The sequence below is a fragment of the Convolutriloba macropyga genome, chromosome 3, assembly GCF_964194025.1.
Source record: "Convolutriloba macropyga chromosome 3, txConMacr16.3, whole genome shotgun sequence".
NCBI classification, from domain to species: Eukaryota; Metazoa; Xenacoelomorpha; order Acoela; family Convolutidae; genus Convolutriloba; species Convolutriloba macropyga.
Genome location: NC_134470.1, coordinates 16,810,145 through 16,829,923, shown reverse-complemented (window position 1 = coordinate 16,829,923; position 19,779 = coordinate 16,810,145). Strand labels below are relative to the sequence as shown.

The window sequence follows — 19,779 nt, the reverse complement described above, 5'->3', positions numbered from 1 at the left end:
TGGCTCAAAAGCTGGAAAAAGTACTAATGTGAGAAAGACAGTCATTTCAAAAAATAAACAGCCAAAAAGAAGTCGGTCGGATTTCTTCGCTAGAGTTAAAGATGATCGGTAATATGTTACCAACAGAGGCAACACATAGTTCCCTGGATTTGTTTGAAAAACCAGCGCTTCTTGTAACTTTTGATGGTAGTTTTTGTCAAAAAGTAGGGCCAGTGTAGAGCCCTAACGGACCCTTGCTCGAATTTGAGGTGGCTGGAGACAGAAATAATTTTATTGACCTACAAAAAATTTTCCTGGAAATCAAATGCAAGATAGTTCAAGGTTCTGAAGCCGATTTGAAATATGACGCTGGAGCTGCAGCAGACGTCACCAAAACAGACGCCCCTTACTTCTGCAATAATGTTTTACATTCGCTCTTTTCTGACTGTACAGTATCTGCCAACGGATTAAAAATTTCGAATGCAAATGGAAATTATGCTCACAAAAGTTTCATTGAAACTGAATTTTCTCATAACAAAGATGCTAAAGCAACTTGGTTGGCATGTCAAGGTTATTCCTACGAAGAGAACCCCGGAGCAATTCTGGCAGCTGAAGTTAACAGACGAAAAACTTTGGTTAGACAATCTGCCGAATGTACTTTTTATGGAAATGTAGCTGTAGATTTTTTTACTTGCGATCGACATCTTTTGAGTGGTGTGACGCTGCGAATTTCTTTTCGACGATCAATAGATGATTTTGTCACAATTTCCGACGATGCTGCAAAATCCTACAAAGTAAAAATTATAGAAGCTAATTTTTAGGTAAGAAAAATGACGTTGAACGATGACGTGGTTTCTGCAATTGAAAAAACTTTACTATCAAGTCCAGCGTCCTATCCGTATTTGGAGACCATAACTAAAACGTTTCTTGCTTCTACTGGCTTGCAAAGCTGGAAACAAGAAGATGTTTTCAGCAGGGAGCCAATTCGACGTCTAGCTATATGCCTTAACACAAATGAAGCGCTTTTAGGAAGCAAACAACTCAATCCTTTGCACTTTCGTAAATTCAATCTGGAGCAGATTTGTATTTACCGAAATGGACTTCCTGTTGCTGACAGTCCAATAAATACAACTGATGACAAACGCTTATATTTCAACACAATGTCAGACAGCCTATATTGACAATGGTCATGGAATTAAATTGTCTGAGTACCCGAGCCATTTTATTATGGTGTTTGATCTCACAAGCACTCAGCAGGCTTCGCATGATTTTATTCACCCTGAACTCACCAATTGTTCAATTTCAATAGAACTCAAGTTTTCAGTTGCCTTGTAATATAGAAATTTTCATTATTGGTGAGAAAGCGAGCACTATTTTCATCGATTTGGCTCGGAAAGTTTCTAAAAATCATATTCTGACAAACTAATGGATGAAGACGAAATAAACAGCCTGATTCAAGCATGTAAACTTCTAAAGTACAAATTTTGTGGTGTCTTTGCAGCTGATAATTTTCCCTTGAAATTGTCACAGAACAGATTCATTATTGTGAATGTATCCAGCTCTGATTCTATTGGAACACATTGGACACTTTTGTGTAGGAAGAATGGCAATTACATTTTCGCTGATCCGCTTGGACAGAAATTAACATCATACAAATGTTTGTACAACAGACTGGACTCTGCTGCTCTTGATATTCAAAACGTGTATGAATTGCTTAGAAATCAACCTATACAAACACAAAACTCTATATTGTGTGGCTTATTTTGTATTTATGTTGCTCATTACATTTATAACAACACAGAAATTGTAAAAATGAGTGATGTTGATTTGATTCGATTTGCGCTTCATATGATGCTCTAACTAACTCTACTAAAACTCTGCTTAGTTGAATAAAGTTTTTTTTAAAATTTTATTTTCTCTTCATACACTATGCGTACAAACAAAACATCAGTATCAACAAGCAAATTACCATATCCGCTCAAAAAAATGTCCATTATTTGGCAGAAAGCACCTGAGTGTGGCCCAGACAAGATATTTTGAAATCTCTAGAGATTCACTTGCAAAGCTATCAGTTTGAGTTTGTTGGTTATTGGACTTTGTAATACAATTTTGCAATGACTTTTGATGGAGTTGAAACTGTACGCTGCTTCCTTGCTGTAGTCGTCGTCGATTGTCTTCATTCAACGTCACGTTGCTGTTGTTGTTGACTTTTTGATTAGCAGCTACGTTAGAGAAGTTTGGCAACAGTTTCTGAATTGAGTGGGAATCTATGCTCAAATTTTTGTTGTTTTCAACCGCCAAAACAAGCTTTTGAAAAATTTCTCCATTCAGCTCTAGGGTATTTGAATTGGCAAACAAAATCTTAAATGTTGTGTAGAGACAAGGCACTGTATAGCTTTTTTTAATTTTTGATTTGTCTGAAGACTTTGTCACGTCTGATGTATCCACCAAAACATGGTAATGATTAGTTTTCAAAGTGCAAAAGGGGTTTTCAAAATGAACACACACAGCATAATTTTTTACACCATTCAACTCCGGTTTTTCATCGCAAACTGAAAATTTGAACGCCTTCTGAAATTGTTTGAAGAAACCCGGCGATCGTTCAAACATTGCTTCAACCATTTTGATTAATCTGTGGAAGCAGCCGAGGATGAGGACGCTGATTCGTATCCAGAATCTTTTTCTGCTAGTTTAGGTTTTTTAACCACCGGTTTTTTAGTAACCGAAGTATCTTTTTTTCCCTTCTGACTCTGGCACCGAGTTTCGTATCCTGCCACTTGTTTTCATAAGTTTGTCAAATTCCTCTGTTGTAAGGGATATTCTCTGTTCAAATTCGTATTCATTGTCTTTTCTCTTAAAAAGTTTCAAAAAGACATACGTCCCGGTGTTTTCATAGGTTTTGAGAGTAGCTCTTATCAACCTCTTTTCTGTTTTGGATATATCGAAATAGCAATCACCGTACTCTTTGTCTTTGCTTGCAGTGAAAGGCATTTGTACCAAATTAGCTTGGAAGTTTTTGTTGTAGAACGTAGTCCACTGTTAGCGAAAGGTTAAATTATTCAAATGTTAACTATTCATTCCAAAACGGTACTGATAAGGGTGTTTCCAGTGATTTACATATATCACATGTCTTCAGAGGCCCATGTATTTCCCATATAATTTATATATCGCGGAGTTATATTTAGATCAACAAGAGGTATTTCTTGGCATTGCCTTGATAACCCACACACATACACAAATACACACTGGTAATAGTCCCTAACACCATGAGTTTCAAAGAAACTAACTGATAAGAGTGGAATAATACGTGTTAGGTGTGATAATTCCCTCGTAACAAGGAACCAAAGTGGTTTCAATTACAAACAACGTGCTCCCCACCTCAGGCGCGCGGCATGCGTGGGTTATACGTGTGTGGTCTACTTATCCAACTTGGTCCAAATTAATGAAAAACACCTGGCGTTCAACTAAAATTTTGTAAATACATGTGCAGTTTTAAGGCGTGTGCCTAATTCTGTTATAAACAAAGTAGTAAAGCAAATTTCGGGCCAAAATAGTTGGCCTTTGGTTGTGCCGGGGGCAGATAAGAGAACTGCCACTGGACTCACATTGTTAACTCGCATAAACTACATGGGGGTAAATTCCCCGCTACATTTTATTTCATTTCGGTTCCGAAACAGCAACACTTTAACTTTGTTGAAAGTCCACTGTCTGAGTAGAAGTCAAATTTTGTGAACAAGTATCCTTGCGCTTAAAATACCTTCACAACTTTTTCTTGTTCAATTATCAAAAACATTCAATTTGCTTATCTTCTCTTCAAAGCATTCCAAAATTCTTTAAAACATTATTATCTCTTCAAAATTCTTCAAACGCAGAAAATGTCTTTCCATATCCTAAGCGACCAAAACAATGTCTGGGAGCGAACAATTGTGTACCAAACTTTTTACGAAAACTTTGTGGTTTTTATCCAACAAAAAAGGACAAACGAGAAAGAGGAGAATTGGACAACGCTTGAACACTTTATGATACCTAAAATCTTCATTAACTTCATTGCAACCTTGCCGGACAAAAAGGAGAGTGAAGATTGCGGTGGAACCTTTATCACTTCAGGCGGGTTCGTTCCACCTTTGTCGTTAACGCATCCTCTTTACCCGTATGACATTGTGACGCTGCCAAAAGAAACTCGAACTATTCTATACAAATACGATTGTGACTGCGTGCCCTTTTTCGAAAACCAGTTGGGAGTAGTTCGGGACTGCAATGACCTAGCCGATTTGTGGGGCCTTCCACTTTCTCCCGAGTCACCACCACCAACACCAGGATGTGTTTCAACGCCAACTTCTGATCCTAGTGCCACTGTGACTCCGGAGAGCTCACCGTCTCTGTTTTCACCCGTTACAGAGGGGAAACTTGCATGGAATTTTGGCTCACTACCAACTGCAAGTCAATTGATGCAGAATTTGTCTGCGACCGACTTCAGAACACCGTCTGGCTCGACGACACCAACAACAATTTTAGAGACCGGTGCAAGCTTGGTTGCAACAACAACAACAACAACACCCGACAACTCCGAGACGCCAAAAGTCACTCTCGCGCCAAGAAAAAGAAGGTCCATTGGACCTTGTGAAAAACTCTTTGATTAGAATTTCTGAAAGGAAACCTAAACTCTCAGTTTGATTGTGTGAAGAATTGCTTTTTGGAGTAATCAAAAATTGTGTTTTATAAAAATGTTGAGTCAATTTCTTTGATTTATTTGTTTCGATTTTGTAAAGGAGATTAAATATTTTTTGTGTATAAAATAAAAATTTAGTATTATTAGTTTGGTTTTTGAAAATAGAAAAAAAATTCGAAGGACTAAAGACAAACTGAATTTTTTTTTCGAAAACCTGTAAAAGTGACTAATTTCGCCAAATGAAGAAACATGTATAAACATGGTTTTTTAGAGCACAATATCGTCTACAAAATAGGACTTGAACAACTCTATTGAGAGGTGGAGTCTTTACCCATTTTCAAACCATTTTTCAAACAAATTGCTCGAAAAATTGGAAAATTTTTAAAGAAAAACGAAAAAAAACAATGAAAACGAAAAAGGTGGATAATTTTGTAAGGAGACATCTTGCTGAGCGCAAAGTGTTCTACAATAGAACTCTTAACAAAAATTTTGGAGGAGCACAATTTTATGGGTCACAGAGAACAAAATCTATGTTCAGTCATATATTTTTGTCTTTAACTTATCACCCTACAAGTGGAAGACTGATGAGGAAACTACTGAGAAGTATCTCATATGATGTAAAACAACACGCTCTAAATTTTTGGTCCCCATAAACTTTTTCATATCTGTAACAGAAAAAAAGTTATTTGTAAAAAAGCAAAAATTTTGTGAAAACTATAAATTTTGAAAAAATTTTTTTCTAACAAATAACTTGAAAACGTGCAATTTTTCATCGTTTCAATGTTATCTCTATGTTTTTTACTACAATTCGAAGGTGTTACTTTAGAAATTCCTCATAAAAAGTTTTAGAGAAAAAACACTTTTTTTCTGAAAAAAAGGTCAATTTTTCCGAAAAATCGAAAAATATTGATGATGTGGTTGTTTTGCTGAAAAATACTCAGAATGAGTTTTTCTTACGACTTTGTAACAGAAATAAAAGGTTATGATGATCATGGCCAAAAAACCCCGGGAACACGGTTTTCGCAAACACCTGTTTTCAATTAAAAACATGTGGCTTCCAGATGTTCTGAAAAATCGTGTTCCCGAGGTTTTTTCACACTTCTGTAAAAACAGGTCTTCATAAAATCTCACGCTGTGAAACTTTGATCATAAGAATGATGAAGATAGCTGCTCGCCAAGTATGAATTCCATTAAAAATTGCGAAAAAAACAAAAAAAAATCAATTTTTTTTCCAACTTTTAAAAACATTTTTTCTTAGTTTTTTAAAATCTTTCAACCCTCAACTGATTCTGCTACAACCTCCAGTAATCATTGATGGGACTTGTTATACTAAAATTCAAATCTATTTTCAAGAAAATTTTTTTTTCAAGGTTTTTGGTTGAAAAAACTGTGATAATCAACTTTTTTATGCCTAAAGAGATATTCAGTTGCACTAGAACACCAATAAAGCCATTTAACCATATAAGGCTCGCTAAAACACGTCATTGCATAGACATTACGCATATATTGCATAGAAAATACGCATAAGTCTCCGACTATTACGGCAAAACATTGGTATTTTCATTTTAATTCAACTTTGCATAAGACATGATTGTAGCCCTCTTTGGCCAGAATACCAATCATATATGCAAATGGATTTGCATAAAACATGATCTACGCCCTCACTGGCGAATGATGGAATTTGCATAAAGCAGGACTAAATTTGCATAAAATGCTAGACGCCCTCTTACGGGATTAAAAAAATGTTGTTTCTAAAGCTTCATCCATCTCCTAATTTAATTAATGGAGCTGTGAACATTGGGCAATGATATTATTCACTCTTGTGTAATCCTTTAGTTAACTGATTGGAAAGAAACTTTGTCCCTAGAAATTTCGTTTTGAACATGTTTTCAAATTCAACCAATCAGAACGTTGGTTATTTTTAGAGAGTTGAAGGTTTGGTTTAGCTCGAACTCAAAACCATTTTATCTTCAAATTGATTCAACAATGAGTTTCTCGTGCAAATTTTGTAACGCCAAATTCACATTTCGCACCAACCGCAATCGTCACCAAAGGAACTTGCATCCAGATGAAGTTGGAGTGCCAGTGTACCGCTGTGAACACTGTGATTTCACTACAAGAGATCTACGAACTCTCGAACGACATTTCGGAAACCGACATAATCCGTTAGTACAATGTTGTCTCTACTGCTACATTGGCTTTGATTCTGCTGATCGCTTTGCCACACACATAAGAGATCAACATGGACTGCCCTCGAGAACTAGTGAAACAAGCAGAAGACCAACAGAATCCGCCTTTCAAGGAGCACTTCAAGTTCTCACTATTGATGGAACGGAGGACGACCAAGATCTCATGGAGTTCATGCTGAACAATAGAGACATCATAACGGACCTTATAAACAGCGAAGTTTCGACTGCAGCCAAAAAAATTCAGTTTGTTGTGTCTGGATCTGTACAAAGAAAGAAACGAAAATGACAACGAAGTACAAGCTATCGAAATCTTTGCTAGCTCTGAAATGACTACAGTGTACTTGGATGGACTCTCAAACGAAGATTTTTTCAAGATGTTGAGTAAGATGTTGAATATTCTCTTCATGTTTTCGTCACAAGGCAGTGGATGGATTCTACGCAAAGTAAACAGACTGGAAATCAAGATAGCCGCCTTTGCCCCCGTGCATGCATCGTCATATATAGCTCTACCTGGTTTCCTGAACGGATGCCGTTCATTGCTCAACATACGAAACCATTTTGATCACAACTGCTTCGTGTATTGTTTCGTTGCCGCGTATCACATCAAAAATCGAATCAATTTACTGACAGAAGGTCGATCGGGAACTGAAAAGACGAATCCAGATACGTACAAGAATGCGGAACGACAGCCGGTTGGAGACTATCAGATGCCCATGCCCATAAACAGGATCCCATACTTTGAGGACGCCAACGACGTTCGCGTCAATGTTTTCGGGTAAGTGTTTCTTTAATAATATCAATAAAATTCAAATAATCCCGCTCAACGAATCAAAATGTTAAAACTGTATTGGTCTTCATGAATCTGTTTTGTTTACAGAATCGAGGGAACACGTTTGGTGATGATCTACGTTTCCAAAAAGTCAAACAAATCCTTCACAATGGACCTTCTTCTCCTCCACGATGAGAATGCCCATCACTACGTTCTCATCTTGAATCTGGAACGATTTGTCGCATACTTCAAAGGTATAGCGCACCGTGCAGCGCAGCGTATTTGTCGAAATTGTTTTCATTTATGTACAAACAGAGAAACTTATCAAAACCATGTTAAAACATGCAGTGAACATGCAGCAGCAGAAATTGTTATGCCAAAAGAAAGCAACACTTCCCTACAGTCCAGAAACTGGAAAGCACGCTGGTTTCTTCCTATCGTTCTATACTTTGACACAGAATCTTATCTTGTTCCAATCGCTACAGCACAACCCTCACCCTCTACTTCCTACACAGTTGCAATTGAAAAACATGAACCTTGTGGTTATGCAATAGCAGCCATAGAACACGGTAAAGCAACTCCTGTCTACTTTGAACTCAAAAGAGGTGACAACTGTATGAACGAATTTGTAAAATCTTTGCACGTACTGGCGCGGGACATCTACAACCGAAAACGAGCTTTCTACGGACCCTACCGAGGACCTGTTCCAGCGCGTGAAAATAACACAAGATGTTGGATCTGTGAAAACGAAATAAACGATGAGGCTGAGCTTGTTCTTGACCATTGTCACTACGATGGTCATTTTCTAGGGTGGGCGCATCAACTCTGTAACACTCGTCGCAGAACATCTAACTTTACGCCAATGATTGGTCATAATATCAAAAAGTATGATATTCATCATATATGTCTTGCACTAGCAGAGTGTGAGCCAGAAACGAAGTTTGAAGTTATACCTTCTACGGACGAAAACTATATATCACTCTCTGTTGGAGTGTTCATAAAAAATTTTGAGTCGGAGGCCGGACAACAAGTACCCATCTTCGAATACATAAGGTTAATTGACTCGTTTAACTTCATGCCCCAATCACTCGAGTCCTTGGTAGCTGATCTGCCTGACAATCGCTTTGACATTCTACGCTCTAAGTATGAATCTTACTCCAATAGCGATTTTCAACTTCTCTGCCAAAAAGGTTTTTACTGTTATTCCTACATCACATCAGAACAAGTGTTTGAAGAAAAAGTGTTGCCTCCATTATCGGAATGGAAAAATACATTGCATGGCGGTGAAGTCACTATCAGCGAAACCGACTACAATCATGCTCAAACAGTGTTTTCAAAATTTGGTTGTCAAAACATCGGCGACTACCACGACCTTTATCTAACCAGTGAGACTTTGCTCTTGGCGTGCGTCTTTGAGGCTTTCAGAGCTATCTGCTATGACACGTAAGGTTTAGATTGCGCACAGTACTATAGAGCATCAAATTTATCAGGAGATTCGTTCCTCAAGGTGTGCAAACCCGACCTGCATTTGCTAACCGAGAGAGAACAACTTGAACTTGTAGAGAACATGATGCGCGGAGGAGTGTCTTCAATCTATGAGCAACGACTCTTTCAAGCAAACAACTGCCATCTGCCGAACTATGATGCTTCTAAGCCGTCTACATATGCGTTGATGCTAGACGCAAATAACCTCTACGGCGGCGTAATGCAGAACGATCATTTGCCCTTGAAGGATTTTGCGCTAGATGCACACATCACGCTCGAGGAAGTACTCAAAATTTCGTCAACGGCACAGCATGGATACATAATTGAAGTTGATATTGATTATCCACCCGAATTTCATGAAGCTCATCAAGATTACCCTCTGGCGCCATCCAAATTGAAAATCAAACATTCTTGGCTGAGCGGTTACCAGAAAAATTTGAAAGTACAGATGCACTTACCTGAAAAGTCATCTGGGCCAAAACTCGTCCAAACGCTGTTGCCTAAAAACCGCTACACGCTACTTTATCGGCTTGCCCAATTCTACAATTCAATGGGGCTCAAAATTACAAAACTTCATCGGGCATTAAAGTTTGAGCAAGCGAACTGGATGCGACCCTACATGGAGCTAAATACCAGTCTCCGGATTGCTGCCAGTACTGCTTTTGGCAAAAAGTTCTATAAGGGCATGAATAATTCAGCGTTCGGAAAAACGTGCGAGTCGAAAAGGAACCGTGGTCAAGTCGTTATTGTTCGAAATGCTCAAAGTGTGCTACAAAGAACGCAAAACTCTCATTTTAAATTGTTCAAAATCTTTGGAGAGAGCATGGCTGCGATGAAAACTGCAAAAAAAAAACGGATTTATTGGAACAAACCCACTATTGTAGGGGCATGTGTCCTTGATCTGGCCAAATTACAAATGTTCCAATTCCATTATACAGTGATGAAGCCAAATTTTGATTGCAAAGTTCTCTACTCGGATACTGATTCACTGCTATATCGAATCAATACAATAGACGTTTATGAAGATATACGCCAAAAAATTCATATTTTGCAACATTTCGACTTCTCTAATTATCCACCACAGCACCCGCTCTTCTCCAAAGTGAACGAATATGTCGTCCTGAAGTTTAAGGACGAGTTTGCCAGCGTGCCTATTCAAGAATTTTGTGCTCTCAAGCCGAAACTCTACTCAGTAATTGCAATTGGTAAGTTAGTTTTCATCACACTCACACGTATCAGTATACAGCTTGTTAGTTGGGACTGTTCCTAATGTTCAATATTTTAATTTAGATGGCGGGGAAAAGAAATCAGCTAAAGGCGTCACAAAATTAGCACAACGACAACTGACGCATGACAGATTCAAAGAAACGCTCTCCTCTGGTCGTTTGATCCGCACGCAAAACCATAGAATAGCTTCTAGCAGCCACCAACTCCATACAGTAACCATTAATAAAGTGTCGCTCAACGCTTTCGACGATAAACGATACATTCTTGAAAATGGGATCGATACGCTGCCGTTTGGTCACATAAATATTGTCCACGATCGTTTCTTCGACGAAGACGACAATTTCGATAATGAATCGTTGAGTTCCTGGTCGTCTGGAGAGTTGTACGAAATTGAAAACCAGAGGGAAATTGAAACCACAGTTGAAACGAATACTGACAACGCTGAAATCCCTGACCCCGGCTTCGTAAGAACCGCCGCAATCACAGAGTCTGATATTGATTCTGATGAAATTGCCGATGAAAATGAGATAGAAGGAAAACGTCCAGTGTATAACCCATTTATTGATTATGAAGCGATAGAATCAGACTCTTAATTAACAAAACAATGCGCTATTTTGTATGCAATTTGACGCTTTTGTACGTGTTTAATTCTCTTATCTATAACAGTTTCTATAACAATTCTATTCTATATGTTGTAACGTATAAATTCAGCTTTAATTCAAATCTACTTTGCTAGGTTTTGCCACAAATAAGCAAGAAAAGTTGAAACTGGAATGGCTTTCCAATAGCGCAATACCAACAATAAGCCACCAGACAAATACATGTAGCGCAATTACCACTTTCCTATTTTAAAAGATCTCCCCTAAGGGATCAGGGATCCCCCTCTGCTGAACGGATCTCCAAAGGATCCCCCCCGATCTTCCTGTATATATACGATACTACTTATAATTATAGGATCTAACTAGAACTGCACACCAAATTAGCGCATTTTTTGACAGAAAAAACTCAAATTCTTCTGTTTCAATCCCGATGTGCATCAAGCGCGTTAACGGCGGCTTTTTCCGGCTATGTTTTCATGTTTCGCTGGATCATGCCTTGAGTGTATCTTTGGTGTTTGTTTGTGTGCTGTCTCATAAGCGGTTTTTTTTGGTCTAAAGATTGGATGTTTTAGGTACGCATTTTAATAAGCTCCCTGCAACTTATTTGTTAGAACTTGTTAGAATTCGGTTGTCTCGCAGTTTTTAATGTTTTGATTTTTACTTCTCATTTGATTTCTGCAAATGTGGTGTTTTCCAGCTAAGTTTCTGCCGTGTAAGCGTTAAGTTAATATTTTCATGGTTTCAATGACTTAACCAACAGTTTTAAAAGAGCTTTTCGAAAAAAAAATTTTTTGTTTCATTTTGTACGTATTGGTATATGCTTTGTTGAACATTCATATTTTCATTTTTTTATTCTTGGGATTGTGGGGAGTGTTTTTAATAATACACCCCCTTTGAATTAAATTTGTAAATTTTTTAGGCGGTGGCGATAACAATTTTTCAATTCATTTCTGTAGCTGTTTCTATCTGAATTTTACGGCTCGTATGTCTGTTTCGCAGCTATTCCCGCAATATGCTGGCTATGGTTATTACAAGTCAGAACGTTTCTTTTAATTACAAGCTTTAATCTGCAAAGTTTGTTCAGTTATCTGCGTGTGTGAGCCTACATAGTTGGTCACTGAAAGAGGCTTTGTGTTTGAGAATGATGATGTCATATTTATTCTGAGTTTGAAAGTTACCGGCTATTAACTTTAAATAATTATGTTTTAAAAAATTCTATCTTAGTTTTGTCCAACCAAAATATATTTTAAAATGAATTCATTTTATATCGGGTAGCACTAAGGAGCCTAAAATTGAAATAGTTCTAAGAATTAAGTAAGTGTACTGGGAGTTATAGATGATGTATGAGTGAAAGCATTGTTAAGATTTATTATGAAATTAAGTCTAATGAAATGACTTGGAGATATTGCTGTTTAGGAGATAACTCAGATCACGAAGACTCTAATGAGTAACAATTCCCACCTGAAGACAGAGCTGAGTAGACACAAGAGGAAGCTGAAGGATGCACAGTGCGAGATAATTAAGGTGTGTATAGTTGATGGCGATATATCTGGAGATATAATAGATGGCGATATAGCTGATGGCGAAATGTTGAGTTAGAACTGCAAACGGCGAGAAAGTTGGCTAAAAACTATCCCAATTTATACCTCTACAATTGTCCAAAAGTTTTACCATCTGTCTTAATATTTATGCGCCATTACAGAACATCTGGCTAACCACAAAATTTGATTGGTAGTGATTGTTTTAACGGTAGTCTCTAGTCTCTAAATAGTATGTGGACGTTTGTAGTCAAGACAAATTGGAGCAGCTTTATTTTGCATTTCATATTTCCGGTGTTTTTTGTTTACTTCGCGCTATAACGTAGGATGCCCATAAATTCAACTTTTTTCCTTAGATATTTTTAGTAGTGTGCTCCTTTAGTATGGTGACAGTTTGATTAATTGCTCTTGAACGAAGTTCATAGCAATTATTGTAAACGTGTGTGTCTTTTTTATGCAAAATTTTCGCTTGACAATTTTGACTTTTCGAGTGACTTTTACGCCCTTGACTTTTTGCGTTTCGCGTGATCTAAAATTCTCTCTCAATCACAATTTCAAGCAGCTGGACTCAATTGGCGGCATATTAATACTAAAAGTCAAATGAAAAGTGCGCCCAAACTGGTGCTATTTTTTTACTTCTAATCTTAATAGTGGTATATGTTAACCTGTAATGTGGTTATTTGAAGCCCACTATTGAACTTCTTAGTCTCATTTAGGCTCCCCCTCCTCCCCCCCACCGACTGAAGCAGGCTGCAATTGATTAGAGCTCCCACTAGTCGTTCGAGAGCAATTCTTCCGACGTTTAGTCGGTTATGTTTTTCTCTGTGGAAACTCAATTCAAACCAGCTCCTGTTATTTTTAATTGCTCTCAAACACAGTGGGTATCAATTATATTAGTTCTGTTGGTCTTTCATTTTTAATGCATTTTTAATAGTCCCCGTTAGCCTTTCCGCGGGTAATATTTAGGCGCTCTCCTTTTTTACATTTCAAAGCATTTAAATTGTATTGGGGCGCTGTCTTTTTTAAAGATCTTTTCCCACATTTTCATGATTTTTGAAGTCAAATTGGCGTAGCGATTTTGGTCAGGCTAAAAAAGGAAGTGGATCGAAAAAGCGAGTGGTTTTGCGGCGTGAAATTTTTTCACTCTAATTTTAAAGTAAAGTGAGAAAACGGTGTTTAAACAACGCTGTCTCGCTAGTGATTTTTTGTTCACATGCGGCAATTTCACTTGATTTTTACTGTTTTTCTATTCTTTGGATCGGATTTGTTTTTTAATGATTTTCCCAATCCATTCATAGTTCATTCTAGGCCTTTTTTTGTATGCACCAAATTTCCCTTTCTCGCTAGTTGTTTTTGTTCACATGCGGCATTTCAACTAGAATCTTCTGTTTTTTTTTTAATTTTTGATAATTTTTTTGGAAATTGTTTTCCCAATTCGCTCATAGTCCGTTCTAGGTCTAGTTTTTTGTTTAGTCAATGAAAATGCTTTGAATTGTACTTTAGGACTTGTCCTGCTATGTTTTTTTTAAATCGCTTTGCCTTTTTATCAGGTTTTTCGTTTTACATGTCACGATTTTCACATTTGACTTGCCTCACCTAGGCAATATCGAGTATGACCTTGAATTAGGCAATATCGGGATTGTGGGAATCAATGGCAGTTGTTTTCTGTCAGTCGTTTTCATTGCAGAGGTTGCTAGCTGACATAATTAGTAAGCTTGATATCATGCAGTTTAGAAGCTGAATCAAGTATAATTTTATAAACTAACAAACTGCGCACCAAATTAGAATGCTTTTGAGACTCTGGTAATCTCTCTTCTTTTTTCTCTTTTTTTCTGTTTCAATACCGATATGCGTCAAGCGGATGAAGGGCGGAAATTTTCCTGCAATTTGCCGGCTATTTATTCGAACGTCACAATAAAACCCATTTTAATCTGCTTTTTGAATAGAATTTTTGGATCTTTTCCGTTTGTACCCCCTCCCCAGCTTATTGGGTGCATATTATTTGCATCTTCAGACGCACGTGCCGTATCATTACGGCACGTAATGATTTTCTATGTAATGATACGTGTTCTGTAACTGGGGGTGCTTAATTTACTTGGGGCGCAAACGGAAAAGATCAGAATTGTTTATCATCTTTATGCATAATGTCTTGTTTGCAGAATATATAGAAAAAGCAGTCGTCACTAATTATACAGATCTAATCCCCCATTGATTTTTCTGGGAAGATGAATTGGGAAGTACACTCCACGAAAAGCCAAATTAAATGGCTTAAATTAACAATATCACTACAGAAATTGTGAAGCTGAAATTATCAAGAACTATTGAACTATTGTGTTAACTTAAGTAACCAAGTTTTGATGCAAAATGTTCATCTTCATCGTACTCAAAGTCACAAGGGTACCCTTAGAGCTATGTAATGCATTGTTAGTACTAATGATTTTTGCGTAAATAAGCTAATTTGTCTACGAGAACCTCAATTTAAGAGCATCTATTCTTGTATGCTTTGCGGCGTTATTTTACTAAAAAAAAATGTATCATATGAGTTATTCAGATGTCATTTGAGAGTGGTTTTTTAAAACGATATTTAACAGATGTTGAAACGAGGTTTTATAAATGTTTTTTTATTGTCAATCCTTAAACAAAATGCATTACAGTTTACATTTGTTTTCAAGTAATGACAGAAACTAAATTTATTTCTCCTCAGCCAATACCCTAATTGTCATTTTGGTCGATACGACAACCTTTTTACAGAATTTTCGTAGCCACTTGGTGATTGCCAGATGTTGAAACGAGGTTTTATAAATGTTTTTTTATTGTCAATCCTTAAACAAAATGCATTACAGTTTACATTTGTTTTCAAGTAATGACAGAAACTAAATTTATTTCTCCTCAGCCAATACCCTAATTGTCATTTTGGTCGATACGACAACCTTTTTACAGAATTTTCGTAGCCACTTGGTGATTGCCGAGGCTTTAAGTGGTGTCATTGGGTTTTAAACAAATCGAAGAGTGATTCTTATTAACAGCCGCCGTCAGCCTCTCAGCGGCTATTATTTAGGCGCACTCCTTTTTTCTAATTCACTTTACCTTTTGATCAAGTTTTTCGTTTTAAATAAATCACGATTTTTACGTTTAACTTGTGACTTACCTCACTCAATGTTTCAACTGAATGGATTTTCAATTCTTTTACGCATTGAATTGTGCAATGAGGTGAATACAGTCAAGGTCAAAAGAGCAAAATCAAAAGAACCGGGATGAACCGATAAAGCCCGGTCATTAATCAGGTCGTAATGCATTAGGTTATCAAAGTTCATTAGAGTGATTGCTAGCTGACATTAGTATTAAGCTTAATACCTTTCAGTTTAGAAGCTGAATTAAGTGTAGTTTAAAAGAATCTAACTAAAATTGCATACCAAATTTGAGTACTTTTTGGTACTTAGGCAAAATTTCTGTCAATCTTCATCTCCTTTTTTTCTTTTGTTTCAATCGTCGTCGTTCTTTTGTTTCAATCGTCGTCGTTCTTTTGTTTCAATCGTCGTCGTTCTTTTGTTTCAATCGTCGTCGTGGTACGTCAACGGCGGCTGTTTGCCGGCTATGTTTCGTACTGCCAGTTTGTTCTTCAGATGGTTTCCACTATACTTCACCCCCGCCTTTTGTCGTATCTGTCGATTGTTAGTGTTGTGTATTTTGAGGAACTGTGCCTCAACATTCTGTTTATGATCAAAGCTTGTTTCTTTTTTGTCAAGGCTTTTTGTTTCATTATTAGTTTCATTATTCTTGAAGACACAGAGAAAACCGCATGCACAAAATTCTGCACAATTTCAAAGGAAATGAAGCGGTAGATCGAGTTTAAAAAGATAAAAAAAATTTCAGAAGTTTGATTTTTTCTAAATTCCGGCAGAATTTGTTGGCCGTGGTTTGGTAGTTTTAACATGGTGATCTAAGTTAGTATGCTCAACTTCCTTTTCATTTTTATAGCTATAAGCTGAGCGTAGCTATATTGAGGTTTTCGTGGTTTTCTGTGTTGTCGTCTGACTGTGTTTTTGTTTTACAATTGTTCACACAGCAAAGCTGAAAAGGTCACATTTTCTGAATGACTTTTTTTCTCTCACTAACAGTGTTTGCGCACGTGACGTAACTCTTTAGGGTAATTACATTTTATCATACGCTACTTACTACAAAAAAAATCCTTTTGCGCTTAAAAACTCAAATTTAATTTGTGTAATAGAGGTCCCTAAAAGAAAGGTTTTTGTGGACTGATTTTTAACGAGCTATATCAGGCCATCGCTGGATGTTTTTTACATAGCTTTTTGAGCTCGTCGATAAATTTTTCAGTTGACATCTGTATGTTTTTCTATCTCTATTGTACGGCACGCAAGTCTATTTCGGAGCTACTCCGGCAATCTGTCAGCTATGTTATTGGATCTTGTGGGTGTTTTTTTGAGCTGCTAATCACGTATTACATTTACTTTCACATTTTTTGCCCTTGATATCTGGCTGACATCTGCCGTTGTTTTGAATTGATGCACATACCTTTTTAATTGCTTTCGGAACGAGGTTTGAAGCAATGACTGTAAATTTGTGTTTTTTATGCAGAATTTTTGCCCGACGTTGTTGCGCTATTATTCTAGAATTTTCTTTGACTTCTTGAGTGACTTTTTTGCACTTCAGTTCTTCATTTTTGAGTGATCGAAGTTGCTCCCGTTCTGAAATAAAAGTCGTTGCTTAAAACGATTGTGAGCGAAAGGAAATCAACGGCATGGTAGCGCAGTGTTAAGATGTCAGGCGCGCAACTTCGAGTTCCTCTTTTGAACGTTTGTCAGTAATTTTCTTTCCACCCATAAACTTTTTCTGAGCTACGCCCTCTTTGAATTAATTTGCCCCCGTCTGTCGTTCGAGAGCAATTCATCCGACGTTAGTTAGTTTATATTTTCCAATTGGTATCACTATTCATGCTAATTGGTATTATTTACCTTATTAGCTTTCAGTTTAGAAGACTAATTCTGTATAAGTGTTTTTTCTAACTGAAGCTCCGCTTTAAATTAGAACTTTTTACCCTTGAAAGAAAGTTGTCATTTTTTATCTATTTTTTTTTTCATGGAGTCAACGGTTGCTATAATGAGAGAATTCGAATTGGACAAGTCTTCCGCGCATAATCATGAGACGAAATCAGTGTTGTTTCCGTACTCTGGACTTGTCTTTTTGCGGCGTTTTTGTAGCTCTTTTTTTAAAATGTTTCATGCGCGTAATCTGAATTTCCTTAATTTGGCGCACTAGCGATCTTTAAGGGAGGCTTCCGTAAACTTGTTGGAATAAACCCTTTTTTGGGAACTGCTTAAGTAACGGGGGAAGCGAATACCCAAGTGACTGCCTCTAAGCTGTCAGAAGTACATTTAATGTTCTGGTACCGCGTTATTATTCTGGTACCGCGCTTTAATTCTTGACACGCAATTTATCGCAAATTTGGATTTGGAGATGTCTCATTTAGGTTCCAATGATCATATTACATGGTCTAAGTTTAAAAGTTCAACCGGTTGAAAATTTCTTAAATTTGTGGAAGTTCCCTTTTTGCCAGGCGAGTTTAGACAATAGTCAGGTTTATACATGTGTCTTGACAAATTATTTTACTGGAGCTAGATAACTTTCATTACTTCTTTGGTTCATTGTAACGAGAGAAAAGCAAATTGTGTTGGCGCCTTTAATTGTTTTGGGTAATAGTGATGCCCTACAATGTATACCACTAGAAGCGGAAAAATGTTTCACATGCCGCCGCCTTATGCGGATTTGAATCGACCAGCGGACAAGTTAGCATGCCGTGATAGCTCTGTTGGGAGAGCGTTAGACTGAAGATCTAAAGGTCCCTGGTTCGATCCCGGGTCGCGGCAAATTTTGCTCTAGAAGTTGCGTCAATATTTCAAATTCTCTCTTCATTAGCAGCAGCATCATACTTCAAACACATTTCTTCAGTCATTCCTCTTTTAACAATGTTGTAGCATTATTTTGTGCTGCTGCTCTGTCTGATTTATGTTATTTTTACGACCGCTTCTTTCGTCTGACCACTTTTCGTGCGACTTTTTGTGCCCGACCTCTTTATTTTTGTTTTAGATTGCTTTCATACGGAGTTTAAAATAGCTCAATTTAATTGGCGGCAGTTTACGGTTACAAATAAAGGAAGTTGATTCGACGAATTTGATTTCATCTGTCATTTTAAATCTCTTTATTGTGTAGATTTAGCTCTAATAAAATTATTCGCGACGCGTTATGTAATACCAACCTTCTAAAGCTGTTGTTGATTGATCCACCCGCCTCAATATCCTGCAATCCATTTTAACGTTTTCAGCACTTCTGAAATTGTTTGTTCCTAGAAACAGAACCCAAAATAAGCGCGTATTACGCGTATTAATAAGTCAGCGTATTACGAGAAAAATTTATACAAAGTATAGATTTTCAGCAGCTGTTTTTTTCTTAAGTAATACTAGCTTATGTGGAAATTGAAAGTTGTAGAGATTCTTACTTTGAAACATAATCTTTTGATAGTTATCAGTAAGTAATTAGAAATGGATCGTAGTTCAACTCTTATAAAAAGAAGAATCGGCGTCTTGTCAATTTTGTCAGTAAGGTCAATTGCTCGCCAAAGCTCTCAAACTCAAGGTGTTTCATATGAATAAAAGTGCATCGAGGATTATTTGAATCGAATATCCTATTAATATACACGGAAGTCATTTTTGATCACTCAGATCGCTAATTATATTCAACGTCATTTTGTTATTCAATTCAAAGATGGTTAATAGTATTATTTTTACACAATCTGGCAAGTTTACAGGTTCTTGAGTCCCTTTTTCACAATGCATTTTTAAGCAAAAAAATAATGAAGTTAGAGAAAACGTTTTTTCAAGCTGTTTCGTGGGGTGACTTCAATTTAAAGATAATTATTTGGAATTTCGGACATTTAAATTTGGAAAATAAAGATATTTTTAATAAATGTGCGAATTTTTGAAAACACAAATACGTGCTCAACCGCATTCTACCCGTTGCCACACACGCCCCACTCCTACACCTCCTACACTTCTACACCACGAAAAGTTTTGTTTTCAATTTTTTATTGGAGCGAGTTTTTTTTTCGCTTACCCCACTCTCAAAATGGCGCTTCCTCATTCTCAATCTGATTTTCCTTGCATTAAAGGATTTGAAGGATTTTTGAGGGCTTTTTTTGCTTTGAACGATTTTTGAGGGCCGCTTTATAGTACACGAGTACAAAAATTGATTCGTACAAAAAATGTATTAAAATTTTGTAATTTCTTGTCTGTTTCTTTGTAATTTGATA

At 36.9% G+C, this 19,779-nt stretch overlaps 1 protein-coding gene and 1 non-coding gene across 3 annotated transcripts in view; both read left to right on the top strand.

The window, feature by feature from the left end:
* Nucleotides 1-19,779, top strand: part of LOC142336006 (E3 ubiquitin-protein ligase BRE1B-like) — a 67,960-nt gene that overhangs the window by 25,675 nt on the left and 22,506 nt on the right. For both annotated transcript variants that reach the window (XM_075384454.1, XM_075384453.1), the window contains exon 10: nucleotides 12,334-12,441. In XM_075384454.1, the coding sequence (XP_075240569.1) occupies nucleotides 12,334-12,441 (108 nt within the window). The remainder of the gene's footprint in view (nucleotides 1-12,333; nucleotides 12,442-19,779) is intronic.
* Trnaf-gaa (transfer RNA phenylalanine (anticodon GAA)) lies at nucleotides 18,268-18,340 on the top strand. Its single transcript has one exon. It is a non-coding gene; the product is annotated as a tRNA-Phe (tRNA).